The following is a 17949-nucleotide window of genomic DNA, read 5'->3' as shown; positions in this document are numbered from 1 at the left end:
CTCACCACAGAGCGAAAACAAACACACACACAAATTCACACATCTATCGTCTTCTTATCCGTTAATTGATTCATCTAACACCCGTCAATTTTCAAAGCCCTAATTCTTGAAATCAAACCCACTAGATCTTATACACTCAGGTACATACACCAAACTGTTGAATCGTTTCAGTTTTACAAATGTGTGAGAATATGAGATGTAACCCAAGTTTTTGGTAGTTAATTGGTGGAATAATTAAGCCCTAATTTGTAATTTGGTGATGGGTTACCGGGTTCTGGTTAGGGTTTTTGCGAAATTGGTGAAATTGGGTTGTTGGGTTTGTGGGTAATTGGGGTAATTTTAGTGGGTTTTTGTTTATTGGTTAAAGTAATTAGCTTTGATTGATTTTTTTTAATATTTGATGAAAAAATAGTTTTTTCTTTAACAAAAAAAAAATAAAAAAAATTGGTCTAGGGTTTTGCAAAAATGATGAATTTTTAGGTTGATTTTGGGGCTAATTGGTGTAATTTAGTGGGTGTTTGTTTATATTGCTTAAAGTAGTTAGCTTAAATAGATTTTTTTTAAATATTTGAAGAAAAAAATTTTTTTTTAACAAGAAAAAGTTGTCTAGGGTTTGGTAAAAATGATGAATTTTTTGGTTGATTTTGGGGTTAATTGGTGTAATTTTAATGGGTTTTTGTTTATTGCTTAAAGTAGTTAGCTTGAATAGATTTTTTTAAATATTTGAAGAAAAAATGTTTTCTTTAATAAAAAGTTGGTCTAGTGTTTTGAACAGATTGTGAATGATTTTGGTGTTATTGTTGAGATAATATTTGTTTGAGTAGCTGTTATAAAGTGTTGGGGTTTTGCAAAATTGATGAAATTGTTGGAGTAATTCAGTGAGTGTTTGATTATTTTGCTCAAAGTAGTTAGCTTGAATAGATTTTTTTAAAAATATTTGAAGAAAAAAATGTTTTTTTTAAATAAAAAGTTGGTCTAGGGTTTTGAACAGATTGTGAATGATTTTGATGTTACTGTTGAGATAATATATGTTTGTTTGAGTAGCTGTTATAAAGTGTTAGGGTTTTGCAAAATTGATGACATTGTTGGAGTAATTTAGTGTATGTTTGATTATTGCTTAAAGTAATTAGCTTGAATAGAGTTTTTTTAAATATTTGAAGAAAAAAATGTTTTTTTTAATAAAAAGTTGGTCTAGGGTTTTGAACAGATTGTGAATGATTTTGGTGTTTTTGCTGAGATAATATTTGCTTGAGTAGCTGTTATAAAGTGTTAGGGTTTTGCAAAATTGATGAAATTGTTGGCGTAATTTAGTGGGTGTTTGATTATTGCTTAAAGTAATTAGCTTGAATAGATTTTTTTAAAAAATTTGAAGAAAAAATGTTTTTTTTGATAAAAAGTTGGTCTAGGGTTTTGAACAGACTGTGAATGATTTTGGTTTTATTGTTGAGATAATATTTGTTTGGGTAGCTGTTATAAAGTGTTTGCGCTTTGCAAAATTGATGAAATTGGTTGGTTGGTTTTGGGGTTAATTGGAGTGATTTAATGGGTGTTTGATTATTGCTTAAATTAATCAGCTTGAATAGTTTTTTTTTTTTTTAAATATTTGATGAAAAAAATTGTTTTTTTTAAAGAAATATTGGTCAAGCGTTTTGAACAGATTGTGAAGGGTTTTGGTGTTATTGTTGTGATAATATTTGTTTGATTAGTTGTTATAATTAATCCAGATACACGGGTTAAGTGTTAGGATTTTGCTGTTTTGCAAGGTTGTTGAATGATATTATTTATCTAGTTGCTACAGTTAATTTTATGAAAATAATCAAAATTTGTTTTAATTTATGCACCCAGAAGTCCATCTTTATAGAGTTGAAAATGTGCTAGTGGTGTATGCCTAGGGTTTTGCATCTTGATGAATAAGTTTGTTTTTTTTTTCTGAAGTTTGTAAACTTTGGTTGATGCTAGTTTTTGATTCTTATGTTAATACCTGAAGAAAAAAAATTTCTTTTTAAATTTTGGTTTAGGGTTATGATGCACAGATTCGTGAATGATTTTGGTGTTATGTTATGCTATTATCTGTTTGATTATCTGCTATAAATAATCTAGATATAAAACTGTTAGGGTTATTGAATGATTCTATTTATCTAGTTGCTACAGTTAATCATATAAAAATAATCAGTTTATTTTAATTTGTGCATGAAGAGATTCGTCTTTATAGAGTTGAAAACATGGTGGTGGTGTATGTCTAGGGTTTTGCATCTTATAGAATCAGTTTGCTTTTATTTATGAAGTGTTATCGGTTTTCTCGGTTGTCAAAATGAATATTTGAAGTTACATGGTTAGCAGGCTACCGACACTTAGAGTTACAGAATGCAGTTTTTTTTATCATTTATTTCTCGGTATTTGGTTAGGGTGGGGAAGTTTGTAAACTTTGATGTTATATTTTAATTCAGATTATTGTATTTGATTTGTTAAATGTTACAGTTACTTTGTGGTTCTCATTCATAAGGCAAAATTGCCAAAAAAATGCTGCTTTTGAAGAATGAATTGAGAATTGCGTAAATATAAGTGCAAAACAAAAAAAAAACTGTTAACTTGACAGTATTTGTGTTTGAGAAAAGTTCTTGGCAATATTTTCAGTTAATTTGGAGTAACGGTGTTATGTTGCAGAAGGTTTGTCAATATTTAAAGATCACTAATATTTGTTGTTCAAAATCTTGATTGCAGGCTTTTAATTTACCAGCACATCATTCCTTTTAAGTATTTATCATCCTGGCAGAATGTCAGAACCGGATGTGATTAAACCCGAGGTATTGTATTTACGTTTCTTCTTGATTTTTAGTTTATTTAATAGTGTACAGTTTTAGATTTGTTATGTGCATAAGGAGAATTATTTTATTTTTCTTTAAACTGAGAAAGGATACTTTTCACCTCAGTTGTCTAAAGTCTGCATATTTTGTAATGTTTATGGTATTGCGATTTTATTGACTAACAAGTTAAAACAAGTCTTACAGTACTATTCTATATTTTATATCTTACATCTATAGTGTATTCACCACGTCGAATACTAGCCAATTGAAAAGTTAAGAGTATTCTGGAAATAATTAGTTTTTTGAAAATTTGCTTTTATGTGGTTTCAGTTCACAACTTTGAGAGGATCAAACAGTCAATGCAGTTTTTGAATTCACAAATCACTTTTGTAAACATGAAAGCATCAAAATCACATTTACAATTTATAAATAAGGCTGGAAACCTTTTTTCGAGTTACGGTTTTGTTGTTCCAAATTCATAACAAGCTTTTTAAGCCAGTTTGCTTATTTTAAAGTGTTTCTGGATGGTACCTTTGCTTTTATGTGTATTAAGTTCTCAAAAGGCTAAAAGGTAATGTAATATGTATTTATTAAATATATGACTGTAAAATAAAAGTTAATTTATTAAATACTAGATGTTAACTACTGCAATGTTCGAAGCTCACTTATGGGGTTTTAATTTTCACTAAGACTTCTAAATCCTCAAAAGTGTTCAACCTGTCAAACAAACATGCGGGACCAATCTAAGTAAGCAATGGCTTAGTTTTCATATAAAATAAATTCGAACGTTTATTAAAGCATGAGTCAAAATTCACTAGAATTAACATCTTTTCTAAAATGATTATATTCCAATGCCTTATTTCAGATGATGAAGTCATATATATGGCTTCAAACTGCTGACGGATCGATTCAACAAGTGGAACAAGAAGTTGCTATATTTTGTCCTTTCATATGCCATGAGATACATGCAGGCATGGGCTCTTCAAAAACATATCCAATTTCTCTTCCAGCACGAGTCAATCCCGTTACATTAAGTTTAATTCTTGATTATTGTCGATTCCATCAAGTACCAGGGCGCTCTAACAAGGTATCTTTTAAAATAACCAACTTCTTTCATATAAAAACAGGTTTTAATCATAGTTATCAAATGCGCTAGGCGCACCGAGGCGCATTGGCCTCGTCTAGGGCCTAGGCGCAAGGCGCCAAAAAAGCGAGGGTCTAAAGAAAAAAAAGCACACTTTAATAAAAAATTTAAAATATAATATGCATATGAAAAATAATACTATTCTTCAAATAAAATAAGCAAAAGCTATTATATAACATTTAATATCATCTAATTAGTACCAAAAGTTCTATAATAGTCAAGATTCAAATGTAATTCTAGAACTTGAATAACAAAATGTATCAATAATGCCTTTGACCTCTCCTAGTTCTAAGTTTTAATAGCACGCATTGCGTTTCTTTTGCTCGCCTTTTATCTTCTCATGTTCTTGGCATAGTCAATGCTGAAGCGCTCGCCTAGGAACTAGAAGCGCACTTATTGAGCCTCGCCTGAAAAATGGGCCTAGGCGCAAGAAGCGAGGGCTTTTAATAACTATGGTTTTAATTGCATAAAAGTTTATATGCTGTTTATGATTACAGAATCCTTTATTAAGATAATGACCAACTTATTCATATCTTGTTGAAATTCTTGAAAAGTTAACATAGTGATTCTATATAAATTTTTTCTTGATTATTGTAAAAAAAACTTGTTTTTTTATATAGGAGCGGAAGTCGTTTGATGAAAAGTTTATTCGTATGGACACAAATAGGTTGTGTGAGTTAACTTCTGCTGCCGACAGTTTGCAATTAAAGCCGTTAGTTGATCTTACCAGTAGGGCACTTGCAAGAATGATTGAAGGGAAAACACCTGAAGAAATACGTGAAACTTTTCACATACCCGATGATCTAACAGAGGTGTTTTACGCTTTCATATATATTATTTTGTATGCTTTACTTTCATTTAATAATAATGTGTATTTTAACTGCTGCAGGAAGAAAAGTTGGAGCCTTTGAAAAATATAACTGATGACCCGCGTATACGATTGTTGAATAGACTTTATGCAAGAAAGAGGAAAGAATTAAAAGAAAAAGAGAAACTCAAGGTAGTTTCAGTACCAAATACCTGTTTTTGACATTTTGTCACTTGTGATATTTGGATTTCAGAACATTGAAGTTGAAGCAGAGCATGTAGATGATCGTTCAGTGGATGAACTCTTGTCGTTTATTAATGGAGAAAATGGAGGTACCTTTAGCGCGTCTGCACATATTATCTCACACACATATATGTACATAGGGGTGGCAAATGTGACCCATTGGGTTGAGTGGGTTGTAATAAAATGTATATAATGGGTCAAACTAAAAAAAGGAAATGATTGAACGGGTCAAAATGGGTTGATATTTCTCGAGGTATTTTTTTGTTTTTTTTATTTTTTTTAATGGAACGAGAAAAACGGAGGAAACATTTTAGTTTTTTTACTTTTTTAGTTTTTTATTTTGATTTCGAGTTATGATTTTTTATTTTTTCAATTTTTTAATGAGGGGTTTTTGAAATGGGTCAAAATGGATTGAGATTTCAGAAACCCCTCATTAAAAAATTCAAAAAAAATAATTAAAAAATTGTAACTCGAAACACAAATCAAAACTATAAAAGTAAAAAACTAAAAAGGTTCCTCCGTTTCGTTACACAAAGAAAAAAAAACTCAAGAAATGTCAACCTGTTTCAATTCTTTTCATTTTTTAGTTTGACCCATTATACACATTTTGTTGCAACCCATTCAACCCAGTGGGTCACATTTGCCACCCCTATATGTACACATACACATGCATACATATTTACATGGGTTGGTCATTGACTCTTTGTTGCAGATTCTAAGGAAGTAAAAACAGCGAAGAACAAAAAGAAAAACCGTAGAAGAAAGGACCAACAAAAGAACGTGCCTTCTGTATGCACCGGCTCAAACACCTCTTCTTCTCTAAACAATGGTGCCAAGGTTCACAACAACCCTTATTTGCAATGTTAAAGACTTAAAAGTCATATGTGATATGAACATGTTCACTAATAATTCAGATATTGTCCTTTGTTTCAGGAATCGAATGGTATTAGTTCTGTGGGCCGTGATGATAGGGTCAAAGGTGGTCATTGTCTACCGAATATCAGTGAGCTTTTGAAGTTGCAAGATTCAGAAGATGATAGATTTGCACTCGATGATGATTTTGATGATTGCGACATAGGAGATGGCATAGATCCTGAAATTAAAGAGCAAATTGACAGGTACAAATTGCTTTTTTACATATTGTGTGTGTATATGTATATATATTATATATACGTGTGAGTGGTCTGATTTGTTTGGTTTATCAGGGAAGTAGAGGACTTTGCTAGAAGGTTAAATTCCGATTGGCCAGAAAGAGTACAAGAGCTTTTATCACTAGGTCAAGAAAGAAGACCGAGTTTATATTCTATTAACGGAAACGGTTGCTCAACGAAACTTTCAAGTATGCATACTTTCTTAACCTTCTCCAATTTATTTTTCTGCCTTTTTTTCCCTGTTGGAGGTGATAGTTTATTTTCATTTACTTATGCATGGGTCGATTTGAGTTATTGCATCTAAAAGGTCATATAAAAATTAGCTTACTGTGTGAAAAGTGAAAACAGGTCATAAGTCGGTCAAAGTGCATACTTGATGCATATAACCTTCTAAATTGTTGTATTAGGAACATTGTAATATTTTTGAAATAATATAATTTGCTCTTAACACGCCAAGTTTTTATAAAACTTAAATGTATTGGACAAAAAGTGTTTTGGGTCAACCCCTTCCAACCATTTCGTCACTGGTTTTTGTATTCAGATGGTGAAATAGTTTTCTTCTTTTGGAGGTTATACTTTTATAAATGGAGGAAATTGTATTAAATAAGTAGTGATTCAAACTTTAAAGCAAAAAGGTGAAATAGTTATCTTTTATATGGAGGTTGTTTTTTGTTTTTTATAAACGGACTGGACGAATTAAATCAGATTTTTTTAAATCTTAATTCCAAGGTCAAATATTCATGTTTTTCATGTTTAAGCTAGATAATCTATTATTTGATTATTTGTTTTACCCTTAGATACGTGGGACAATAAAATTCTTGTAGGGTTGTAGATGCTATGCAACTTGAGAATAGAATGGAATACCATGCTTATCCATCACACTATTTTAAGGGCATATTTGTAAAGTTACGCATTTGCTACTGAAATGTAACGAGTTTTGAGTGTCGGATACAAGTTACATATTGGCGTATATATTTTAGCATAGAAAAATAAATAATAAATATTTGTTATTCTAGTGCATCACCTGTGATTTTGGGTTATGTCACATTATTAATGGGCCAAACGGGCTGTATATCATCATTTAAGATGCGATTATGCGTTAACATAACTGTCTTTTGTAATGGACAGATGCATCAGGGCTGGAGAAGCATGAGAAGTGATGTTTAAAATGACTAGGACTCAGTTTTTGACTTTCAGAAAGAGAATAGAAATATGCATGGATTCTCAACTGTAAACCATCTAAATTATGTTTCTTTTTTCTCTTTTGTTAAGTCTGTCAAACCCAAAATGATGCAATTTTGATATGTTTTTTTTTCTTGGTTTATTTAACAATGTTTTCTTTTAGTTGGATGATAATTAAAGTTGCACTTTGTAATAGCTAATAATGCTTAAAAAGTTTAAAAAAGGGGTTTTGGTCTTGTACTTTGCTAATGTACATCAAGACTAAACATTAATCTAACCCGTTTATTGACGGGTAGTGTTGTAAAAATCTTAATTAGGCGTCGATTAATCCCCGATTAATTTCTAGTCCTCTCCCTACTGATTAATTTTGGGCTAGTCGGGTAATTAATAGGTCAATGGTCAAATCCGGTCAAAATCGTGATTAATTAGACTTAATCGGCGTTTTTTGGCGAGATTCCGGCCGAAATCGACGGTTTCCGATGAGATTCTGGCCAAGCTATATATGTGTATATATAAAACTGAAAATTACATATAAAAATGCGTGTAATATATCATCATCATCATCGTACTCGGTATATCCCACCAATAGCAATGCTATGGTAGGGTATGAGGAGGGTAAGATGTAGACAGCCTTACCTCATTCCCATAGGGATAGAGAGGCTGCTTCCGGTGAGATCCCCGGCTCGATAGTAGTTTTGCATCAAGCCTTGGACATAAGGCACATAGCACTCAATCATCGGGACACCGGCTGATCGGTGCATGTGCCCTTGTCTTTCGGCTATCAACGCCACCACATGATGCCTGATTAACCTTCCGCCACTTTTAACGTTATTTTCACGAGATTAGTAAAATAACGTCAAAATTAGTGCAATTTTACTTTTGCCCACCCGAGGGTTCACACATATATACATTATATGCGCGCACCGCAAGCAGGGCGTAAATCAAGACTAAACATTAATCTAAAGTACATCAAGACTAAACATTAATCTAACCCGTTTATTGACGGGTAGTGTTGTAAAAACTGAAAATTATTCTTAAAGCCCGGTCCGATTATCCCTGATTAATCGCTAGTCCCCCACCCTACTTACTGCCTGACTAGCGACTAGAGATTTCTACAACACTGTTGACGGATACTAAATATGTATCCGTTTTGACACTTTACCTGATCCACGCATATTTTGACACCTCTAGATATAACCACCTAGATAAAACCTCAATGTTTATGTATCAAATTTAAAGTTACATGTGTATTATTAAGAAATAAGGACTAATTAAGGGTTATTTTTGCATATATTTTCCATGGTTTAGTTGAAATAAAGCACTCTTAGAGAAAACTGTATCGTCTTTGTATTTTACAAAGATGAAAAAGTATGATGGTTACCTAATCTATAAGCAATCAGTGTCCATAAGAAAGTAAGGATCTTGTTGGATGACCAATCATACCTGTTAAGCCAAGAATATAATGTGGGACTCTGGAACTTATACCTATCTTGTCTTGATAGTCCTACCTAATGAGCATTCTCGTCTTAGGTCATGTGTAATGGTTAATGCCTCTTAAAGGGCGTTTTTCGTCACATAATAATCACTCAGTTTAGCCAAAAACGTGTAATGGGTAATGCCCCTTCAATCGTTACCATTACAAGACACGCATAGATGTTATTGTGAAATACCCATGCGCCTTCACACCCGTATAATACACCGGAGGGTGGTGTAGGGGCTTTAGCCACCTCTATCGACAATCTATAAATTAAAATATTTAAAATAGCTTAAAAAATTACCTGGGGGCTACACGCACCTTTAGAAATTAATAGAATTTTTGTGGGAACTAATAAAAACTCCGGTATAAACGAGTTTGTTGGCACCACCGAGTGTTTTTTTTTTGGTTAAGAATGATGTCATTAACAAGTTATTTTAAAGTTCGTAGCTCATACCATATATAATATATATATAACACGCTCTTAGACCATTTGCAATATACGTCCTTAAATACGCCCGTGGGAGAGAAGTTTGCACACACAATGATTCATGGGGTGGAGGAAGAGTGTAGCCTTTTCGTCTTTCCCTTTTTCGCAGTTCGTTTGCTCTTTGAAAATACTTTAGCTATTTAATCGAATTCTCCTAAAATAAAAATAAAATATGAACTTCAACTAATATTTGTTATAGTTGAATATAGACATGATTGTTTGTTAAGCAATAGTAATAATAATTGTACATATTGGTTTATGAATAGTGGTAAAGATTGGCTATTGGTAATGCTAAGTTCCTTTAATGTTTAATGTATTAGTGTATTCTCAACTCATCTCCTATAATTTGGTGAGGGAAATTTATAAATTATAGGGTGGGGTTGTGAGTGTAAATTGTAGGGTGGAGAGAGAAAATATAATGATTTTTTGTAAATTTGGGGAAAAGGTAGTGATTTTTTGTAAATTATAAGGCGGAGAGAGAAAACTGTAATGATAAAAGTATAAAAAAATATTATTTAATTAAACTGTAAAGAGAGATACGCTTTTATATAGTGTAATTATGGAAATGGGGATGAGAGACAGGCTGGGAATGCTCAAAGCGACCATTCTTTGGGGATAAAGTTAAAAGGGGTACAATAAATGATAACATGATGTTTCTAATTATTAATAACTTTTTAATTATTAGAGAAAATTTCCAAAATAAGTATTTATGAAAACAAACTTCTTATTTTAGGTATCATTTGTGAAAAATTTTAGAAATAGGTATTATAAACTAGTCTTGACGAGTAGTTTGTAAAATCAATTAAAAGTTGCCATGTGTCCTTAAGCTAACCGTAACGAGCACGTTTACTTATCAATTACTCGTCACAACTAAATAAGTTTCATGCCTCGTAATCAACGCCTACGAGTTATTTATAAATCCTTTAGTCGCGACGATTAGTTTACCTGGTTTACATTCCCTACACGAGTAGTTTATTAGTAGTTAACTCATCGCGACTAATTTAACCTTATAATCTACTCGTCGCGACTAGTTTAACCTTATAATCTACTCGTCACGACTAAAGGACTTATGAATTACTCGTGGGCGTTGATTACGAGGCATGAAACTTATTTAGTCGTGACGGGTAATTGATTAGTGAACGTGCTCGTTACGGTTAGTTTAAAGACACGCGGCAAGTTCGAATTGGTTTCTACAAACTACTCGCCACGACTAGTTTATAATACCTATTTTTAGAATTTTTTGCAAATGATACCTAAAACTTGAATTTTGTTTTCGTAAATGCTTATTTTGGAAATTTTCTTTAATTATTATGCATATTAATATTGATTGAGAGAAAAATTTGGAGGAGTCATCCTTGATTTGCTATACCAAAATCATTTTATTTTTCATAAAATGTAAGTAATGCTTTTGATTTTTACACAATATGAATACTAGCATATACATCTATCAATCATCTAAAAACAACTTGATTTTTCAAAGATTCATTTATTGTACTAAAGTCGTATAATATATCAACATGAGTCAATCTTACAAAATCTGTAAACAGTTAAAATAGATCAGCACCACCCATTGATCACTGTCATTATCCACCGACACCATCTACCAATCGCCACTAAGACCGGCATCGCAACAACCTTTGTCGCTGTCGTCACCCCACTCGCCCGTTGTAAGGATCTCCTACCGGGCACCATCCATGCTAACCATTGCATCCACACCCACCCCCTCTGCTGGCTGCCATAAAAAGGGATGCTGGATTTTAATAATCCAAATTTTGGCCAACAACGATTTCAACTTAAGAAATTCCCTATGTTAATCCCAATTTTTACCATATTGGTCTCCACCGAGTTTTTTTCTAATGAAGACTAACCCAGTTAGTTTTAGAATAAAATATGTCATTTCTTTAAGTTTACCGGGTAAAACAAAACTTCTATTTATTTTTCTTCTACACAAAAAAGAGTTAAGACAACATTAATCAAATATCAGTCTATCACTATCAAAATTCAAAATACATACAAAACCAATATTATTTTTTTTATCAAAGAGTTCAAAAGATATATTAGGATATAAAATTGAGTAAACAATTAACCAAAAAAACAGCTAAGTGCCGCTCTTGTCTCTTTCCAATCCAAAAAGAGGTGTGCATACCAACAATGTTTTAGTCAATCATATCTTTATTCTTCCTCCAACCCTTATGGGTGATGATGATTCATCATCATCCAACATTGTATGTAAGCCATCTCTTTCAATTTCAAGATTTTGTCATCTGTGTGTTTATGTTTATGTGTGTGTTTTATAATTTGATTCCATTGGCCCCACCACAATCATACTTGCTAACTTTCCTCTTCCAAATATCCCAATTTCTCATCACACCCACCGTTAAAGATCCAAACTTTATGTGTTCTTCATCACTAATGGGCCTTTAACGGTCATAAAAACCCTAACTTTTTCAAGAAAATTTGTGGGTCAGTGTTTAATTTGAATAATTTGCAGAAAGATTGATCTGGGTCATCTGTTTCTTGAAAATCTTGAGATACCCAGATGGGATTAGGTGTGATCTTGATCAAGATTTATAAAAGCTTCAATCTTTTAGGGTTTCTTGTTGTGTGTATGTTGAATTGATGGACCCACCACATCAGTTCATAAGTAAGTGCCAATTTTCTCTTGTTCATTGCATTTTGCAACCACTTTCACTTTTTTACAGTCTTTTATGGCTGCCAAACCTTTACACCTAATATCACTTAATAAAATAAGTGGTTAAGTGTTTAATCCATCTGAGGTCTCTGTTTTTTTTTCTTTTTTTTTCCACAGTTTTTCTATTTTTTTTTACCTACCAAAAGCTGCTTTGAATCACAAATTCATAATCTTTGAATTTTTGAGTTTTTCTTCTCAATAATCGACGAGTGATCGCAAATTCACACAAGTTTTCGTCCGTTTTTTATTTTTTTGAGAAAGTTTGAGGCTCAGATCGAGTGAAGTTCCGATATTCGACGAGTGATCGCAAATCCTTTTCAAGATCTTGTGGTTTTGTCAAAAATCTTAAATTTAGGGGCTTTCTTGGGGTTGAAGATTTGACTTTTGGGGTCTATAAATCTTAAAGAGGGATGATTGTTTGGTCTTTTAAATTTTCTAAGCAACATCGAGTGATAAGAGAGATAAAGGGGAATAAATAAGTTTTGATCCGTTACCTAATCGAAGAATTCAAGTTCGGCTCTCTGTGATCTTGTTCTAAAGAACAGGTGGTTTTGCTCTTGCTGCTACAATCACAAGATTATAAATTTAAGGTACTTTCTCATTTTGTAGATTAATAACGAATATTTGAGTTCCTTTTTTGTTGCATTTAATTCATTGTTGCAATGCAAAGAGAAACATAAAAATCTCACAATTTGATTGAAAATCCGTTTACACGGTTTCTTTTTGCATTTTTGTTTTCATAATTTGTTGAAAAATATTATTAACGGAACTATGTTTTTCTGATAAATAGCCAGTAAAGCTGTGAGTATAATAACCGGCGTAGTGTTATGAATCGTTACTACTTACTAGGGAATTAGAAATCGAATGAAAATAGATAGACAATGCCCAAGAAGATTTATGTTGCAAATCTCATGTAGTATCAAGAATAGTAAGTTAGGAATAATTTGGTACTCTTACTTGATTGAAGTTAGGAATAATTTGGTACTCTTACGTGTATGATCAATAATCGGTTTTTTGCAGCAACACCTTTTTCGCTTCTCTGATTTTTATGGCACTAAAAGAATCAAAACATCAGAAAGATAATCATTTTTGCACACCGAACATCCCATTAGATATGAACATCTAGCCAATGATTTTGAAATGATAGATTGCAGCCTCTGGCCATAAAGTGCATCTATTAAATTATTTAAAAAACATTTAGATTTTCACATTCTTTTTCTGGTTCTTTTAGCTTATATCCTCTTTGATTTCTTTCTTATCAGGTTTGTCATCTTCGTCTCTTATTCGTTAAAAAAAAAAAAACTCCAGTTCATCATGGCAAAAAGATCAAAACAACGTCCTGCTCGAAAGAAAGACCAGTCAGGGGGGTGTATGTGGGGAATAATTAGTATGTTTGACTTTCGACATGGTCGGGACACAAGAAGACTGCTTTCAGATCGTAGAAGATACCCCGACAATAATACTCATGGTAAAAATTTTGTTTACTACCGAAACTAAAACTATCATGTTGACCAAATAATTCAACTTGTAATTCTATTATATTTTCAGGTTGTTCTTCACACCCTACATCAGAAGCGAATTTGCCCTCAAATTCTCAATTGATGCATCCACACATTGAGGTAATTTTATTTAATAATTTTTTTTCGTGAAACTCGCAACAAATTTCAATTTTGGGATTACTGTAAAAATTAAAAAAATTTTGTTTTGATATAGAACCTTTTGATTCTAGTGATAGAGGTCCACAAGATTATATTGTTTGTTTTATTCATTTAACATTTTTTAAGGATATTGTTTTACTAAACAGAAAGGAAAATGATACAAATAATTTTCTTGAATGAATTGTGAATCAGGATGGCGAAAAGGTAAAAAAACCAACATTTGATGTCATGAGCACTAAAGTAAAGGAACTTATTGAAGAAGAGATGTTTATTGACCAAGATCTAAAGTCAACAAAGAAGGATCACGAACAAAAGAATATATCAAAAACATTAAAGAAAGCTTTTAATGAGGAAGTTACGGTTAATCATCAAGTTTCAGCTCAAAAAGTCTCAGACTTTCATGATCTTGAAGCTCTAGTGAAAGAAATCTTGCTGATTTATAAAAAAAGAAATGGGCAGCATGGTCTTCTCGATACAGGGGCAAAAGGGTCTTTTCCCATTGCTGAAGAAAAGCTTTTTCTAGCTGTTGAGGCGTTAGTGAACGAGAACGCAGCAAACGGAGACAACAAAAAAATTCCCCATTTGAAAGAGATGTTTCAGATGTGGAGCTCAAACAAAGAAATGTTCTTCAAAATCCTTCAAGATCAAAACTCTTTGCTAAACGAAGATCAAAAGTCAAAGTTGAAGTCAACAGATCAAGGATCAGAGGAACCTGTGACCCGGAAACACCGAAAGTTCTTTAGTAGAAGGCATAAGTCACAAGAAAGTACACCATTTAACGAAAAGGGCAGAATTGTCATTTTGAAGTCCGGGCCTTCAGAAAATCAAGCTCCGGTAGAGAATGATTCCCATAATGAAGGAGGTGGTTCCCCATTTTCGTTCATGGAACTTAAAAGACGGTTAAAACAGGCGATGGGAAAGGACCGACAATTATCGGGACCCACCGAAAGAACGGGAAAAGCGGGCTTTGGTAGTGGATGGAGCTCTCCAAATAGAGATCATTTCTATACCGAAAGATTTGCACGAGTCAACAGCGGGCTTAAAACAAGTGACCGATTTTCAAAACTAATGGAAAATGAAAACACAAATAATCAGATACCAAACATTTATGTTGAGGCTAAAAGACATTTATCTGAAATGGTCACGAGTGGCGATGAAGATGCCGAGTCAATGATGAGAGGCCTTCCAAAAAGTCTTGGGAGGATATTATCTCTTCGCGAGTACAACTCGTTTTCTCCCACTACAAGTCCTCGGGAGCGAACGCGACCTTTGTCTTGTGACGATCTTCCCATGGTCAACAAAAGTCAACTGTTCACGACTACCAACAGCTCTGAAAAGAAAGTTTTAGGTCCCGATGATATGACTTGTGAAGGTACTCTTCCTTTCGTATGCTTCTCTTTAGTTCCAAGAAAACCAATACGGTTTGACTTTTGAGGTCAATGCTTAATGCAGGGGTTCAAGAGGTTGTAAAACTGCCTTCATGTGATGAACACAAAGAACAAACAGAAGCTTGTGAGCCGCGTGACACTCCAAATAAAGATCGAGCTTCCGATATCTTGGAACTGGTAACAATTGAAAAATGTATCAAAATGCATAATTTTTTAAAGAAGAAATTGTTTTGAAAAATGTATCAAAATGTATAATTTTTTAAAAAAGAATTTGTTTTTGAAAAACGTATCAAAATGTATAATTTTTTAAAAAAGATTTTTTTTTTTTGAAAAATGTATCAAAACGTATAATTTTTTAAAAAGAAACTACGGTCTTGTATATTTTGAAGATTCAAATTCATACGTGAGCAGGTTACGAATCTTGAATATAAAAATGACTTCTTTTTAAAGATTTGATTTATTTTTAGCCAAATATTGATTTGCAGGATTTACATGAAGAGGGGTTATTATTATCTTCTCAAAACCCTAGTGAATCTTCGGTTGATAGCAAGACCGAAGAACACAAGATCATCAGTCCTGAGAAGCCTAGTCCTGTATCCGTTCTTGAGCCGTTGTTTTCTGATGATGATATTAGCCCTGCAAGAACTGTCTCTGTGCCTGGTATGCAAGCATATTACACACACACACACACACACACAAGGGTTTTTATTAATATACACTCTTTAAAAGTCAACTTTTGAGGATGCCTGTATAAGTTTATAATCAAATAAGGGACAGTTTACCTGGTTTTTAGTTACATGGATCGTTTATTTGATTTTAAACTAATAAGATACACCTTTAAATGTTAATTTCGAAGACGTGTTTCCTAAAATAGGAAACGACTTAAATTCGTGTAATCCATTTATCTAAATGAGAATGGGCTGTGAAGAATTGTAATAAAGTTGGAAATGTGTCAAACTACTCATAATATTTGGGCTAAATGGGTTGGCGGGTCTAGAGGTGGGAAAATAAACCGGTTAACCGAACCGACCCGAAAATTGAACCGAAACCGAACCGGTTTGAAACTGATTATGTAGAAACCGGTTTGTAACCGATTGAAACCGTAGGTTCGGAACAAGTTTGTAATTTTCTCCACCAAAACCAGTTCCAAACTGGTTAACTGAACCGAAACTGACCGTAACCTGGTCAAGAAACCGGTTTCAACCCGAACCGAAACTGATCATAAACCGGTTTTGACTTTTGTTGACCAAACCGAACCGTTTTCAACCCAAACCGGTTTTGAATTTTAAACCGTTTTATGCACCTCTAGGCGGGTCGACCTTAATAATTTATATATATATATATATATATATATATATATATATAGGGTAAGGTTAAAATGAAAACCTATTTGAGTTGTGAAAACCCTATGTAACATCGGCTTTTTTTTTGTTACATGTAATATATGTTGTAACATTTAATACAAAACATCGAAACATCAAAAAAAAAAAATGTTTTGCTATTTTTTAACATTTTTTTACTAATTTTTATATATGTTTTCAGGAGAGAGAAAAAGTTATATTTATATTTATATGTTTTATTCACTTTAATTGTGAACCACAAGATTTAAACATTAATTAAAAACATATGGTTGAGAATGGGTTTCTAGAGTTTTCACAACTCAAGTGGGTTTTCATTTTATGCTTAGCCTATATATATATATATATATATATATATATATATATATATATATATTATAAGTGGTAACCCGTTTAATTAGACATGTCAACCCAAGCACGACCGTTCAATAAACGTGTTATCACAAGTATGAAATGAGGATACTAATTTTTGGTTTTGAAACTTTCAGTCGAAGCTGCGGTTCAACCAATATGTATCCAGTTCGACGAGTGTGCTGAAAATCAACCTTTACGAATCACTGACTCGGGGGAAAACGAAGAATCCCCTTTCGAATATGTTGAAGCCGTGCTCCTTTCTTCCGACCTGAATTGGTCTGAGTTTGAAACCCGATGGATTTCATCGGTCCAAATATTAGATATATCCATACTTCAAGAAGTAGAATCATTTTCAGGTCGGGCCAAACACGACCAAAGGTTTCTATTTGACGCAACTAACGAAGCTCTTGAACATGTCTGCAATCGTTACATTCCCGAGTCATCGTTCATCAAACAAAACGTTTGGCCCGTTCCTAAAGGAATGGACTTGATCAAAGAGGTATGGTCAAGGATCGAGTCGTGTCTATGTAAGGTTTACCCTCGAGACCCGAGCAAGCTCGTGAGGTATGATTTGGAAACTTCTAAAACGTGGTTGGATATTCGGTCCGAATCTCATGAAGTAGTAAACAAGATTGTGGAAACGATATTTGAAGAAACGATCGATGAGACTCTTTTGAGTTTATTTGACGATTCGTTTAAAGTTCGGGTTTTGGGAGAGGGTTTGGTTTGTTAACAATCAACTTAGGGTTTGGATTTGGTGTGTTTTGTGTAATTTTGATTTTTTGGTTACTTTTTTACATAGTTAAAAAAGATATAAGAATGGAGAGAGGTTAGTTTAATAGTATATGTAAGTATTTACATAAAATCATATAAAAAAAAATAAAGAGAGAGATGTTGTTTGTACTTCAAAATAGTGTGTTTAATAGGAGTGGCGAACAACCTTAGAGACAAAAGGTTTAAAGATTAGCCGATCTAAAACGGAGTACCTCCACTATGATTTTGGTGGAATAAACGACAATGAAGACGCACAGATCACAATTGAAGGGCAGGTGGTTCCGCAAGTAACGAAGTTCAAGTATTTAGGATCATTTGTACAGAGCGATGGGGAATTAGACAGTGATGTGACCCACCGAGTTCAGGTAGGATGGTGTAGATGGAAAACAGCCACAGGTATATTGTGCGACAAGAGTTTCCCGATTAAAC

The 17949-nt window shown here is 33.0% G+C and overlaps 2 protein-coding genes across 2 annotated transcripts; both read left to right on the top strand.

Annotated features, from left to right (window-relative positions):
- Positions 1 to 2700: 2700 nt before the first annotated feature.
- On the top strand, positions 2701 to 7543 carry LOC143613003 (SKP1-like protein 21). The gene is made up of 9 exons (XM_077086838.1): positions 2701 to 2804; positions 3670 to 3891; positions 4569 to 4760; positions 4838 to 4948; positions 5010 to 5088; positions 5712 to 5836; positions 5933 to 6117; positions 6205 to 6338; positions 7279 to 7543. The coding sequence occupies exons 1-9, from the start codon at positions 2775 to 2777 to the stop codon at positions 7308 to 7310; spliced, it is 1110 nt and encodes a 369-aa protein (XP_076942953.1). The 5' UTR covers positions 2701 to 2774; the 3' UTR covers positions 7311 to 7543.
- Positions 7544 to 13288: 5745 nt separating this feature from the next.
- Positions 13289 to 17620, top strand: LOC143612984 (uncharacterized). Its single transcript, XM_077086829.1, has 6 exons — positions 13289 to 13456; positions 13537 to 13607; positions 13839 to 15018; positions 15099 to 15211; positions 15520 to 15694; positions 16881 to 17620. The coding sequence occupies exons 1-6, from the start codon at positions 13303 to 13305 to the stop codon at positions 17477 to 17479; spliced, it is 2292 nt and encodes a 763-aa protein (XP_076942944.1). The 5' UTR covers positions 13289 to 13302; the 3' UTR covers positions 17480 to 17620.
- The last annotated feature ends 329 nt before the right edge of the window (positions 17621 to 17949 follow it).

This window comes from Bidens hawaiensis, unplaced genomic scaffold (assembly GCF_021521415.1).
Source record: "Bidens hawaiensis isolate Kalapana, Puna unplaced genomic scaffold, B.hawaiensis_p1.1 tig00002236_1, whole genome shotgun sequence".
Lineage (NCBI taxonomy): Eukaryota > Viridiplantae > Streptophyta > Magnoliopsida > Asterales > Asteraceae > Bidens > Bidens hawaiensis.
Note: the sequence above shows the minus strand (reverse complement) of the source record. Positions and strands in the feature narration are given on the sequence as shown.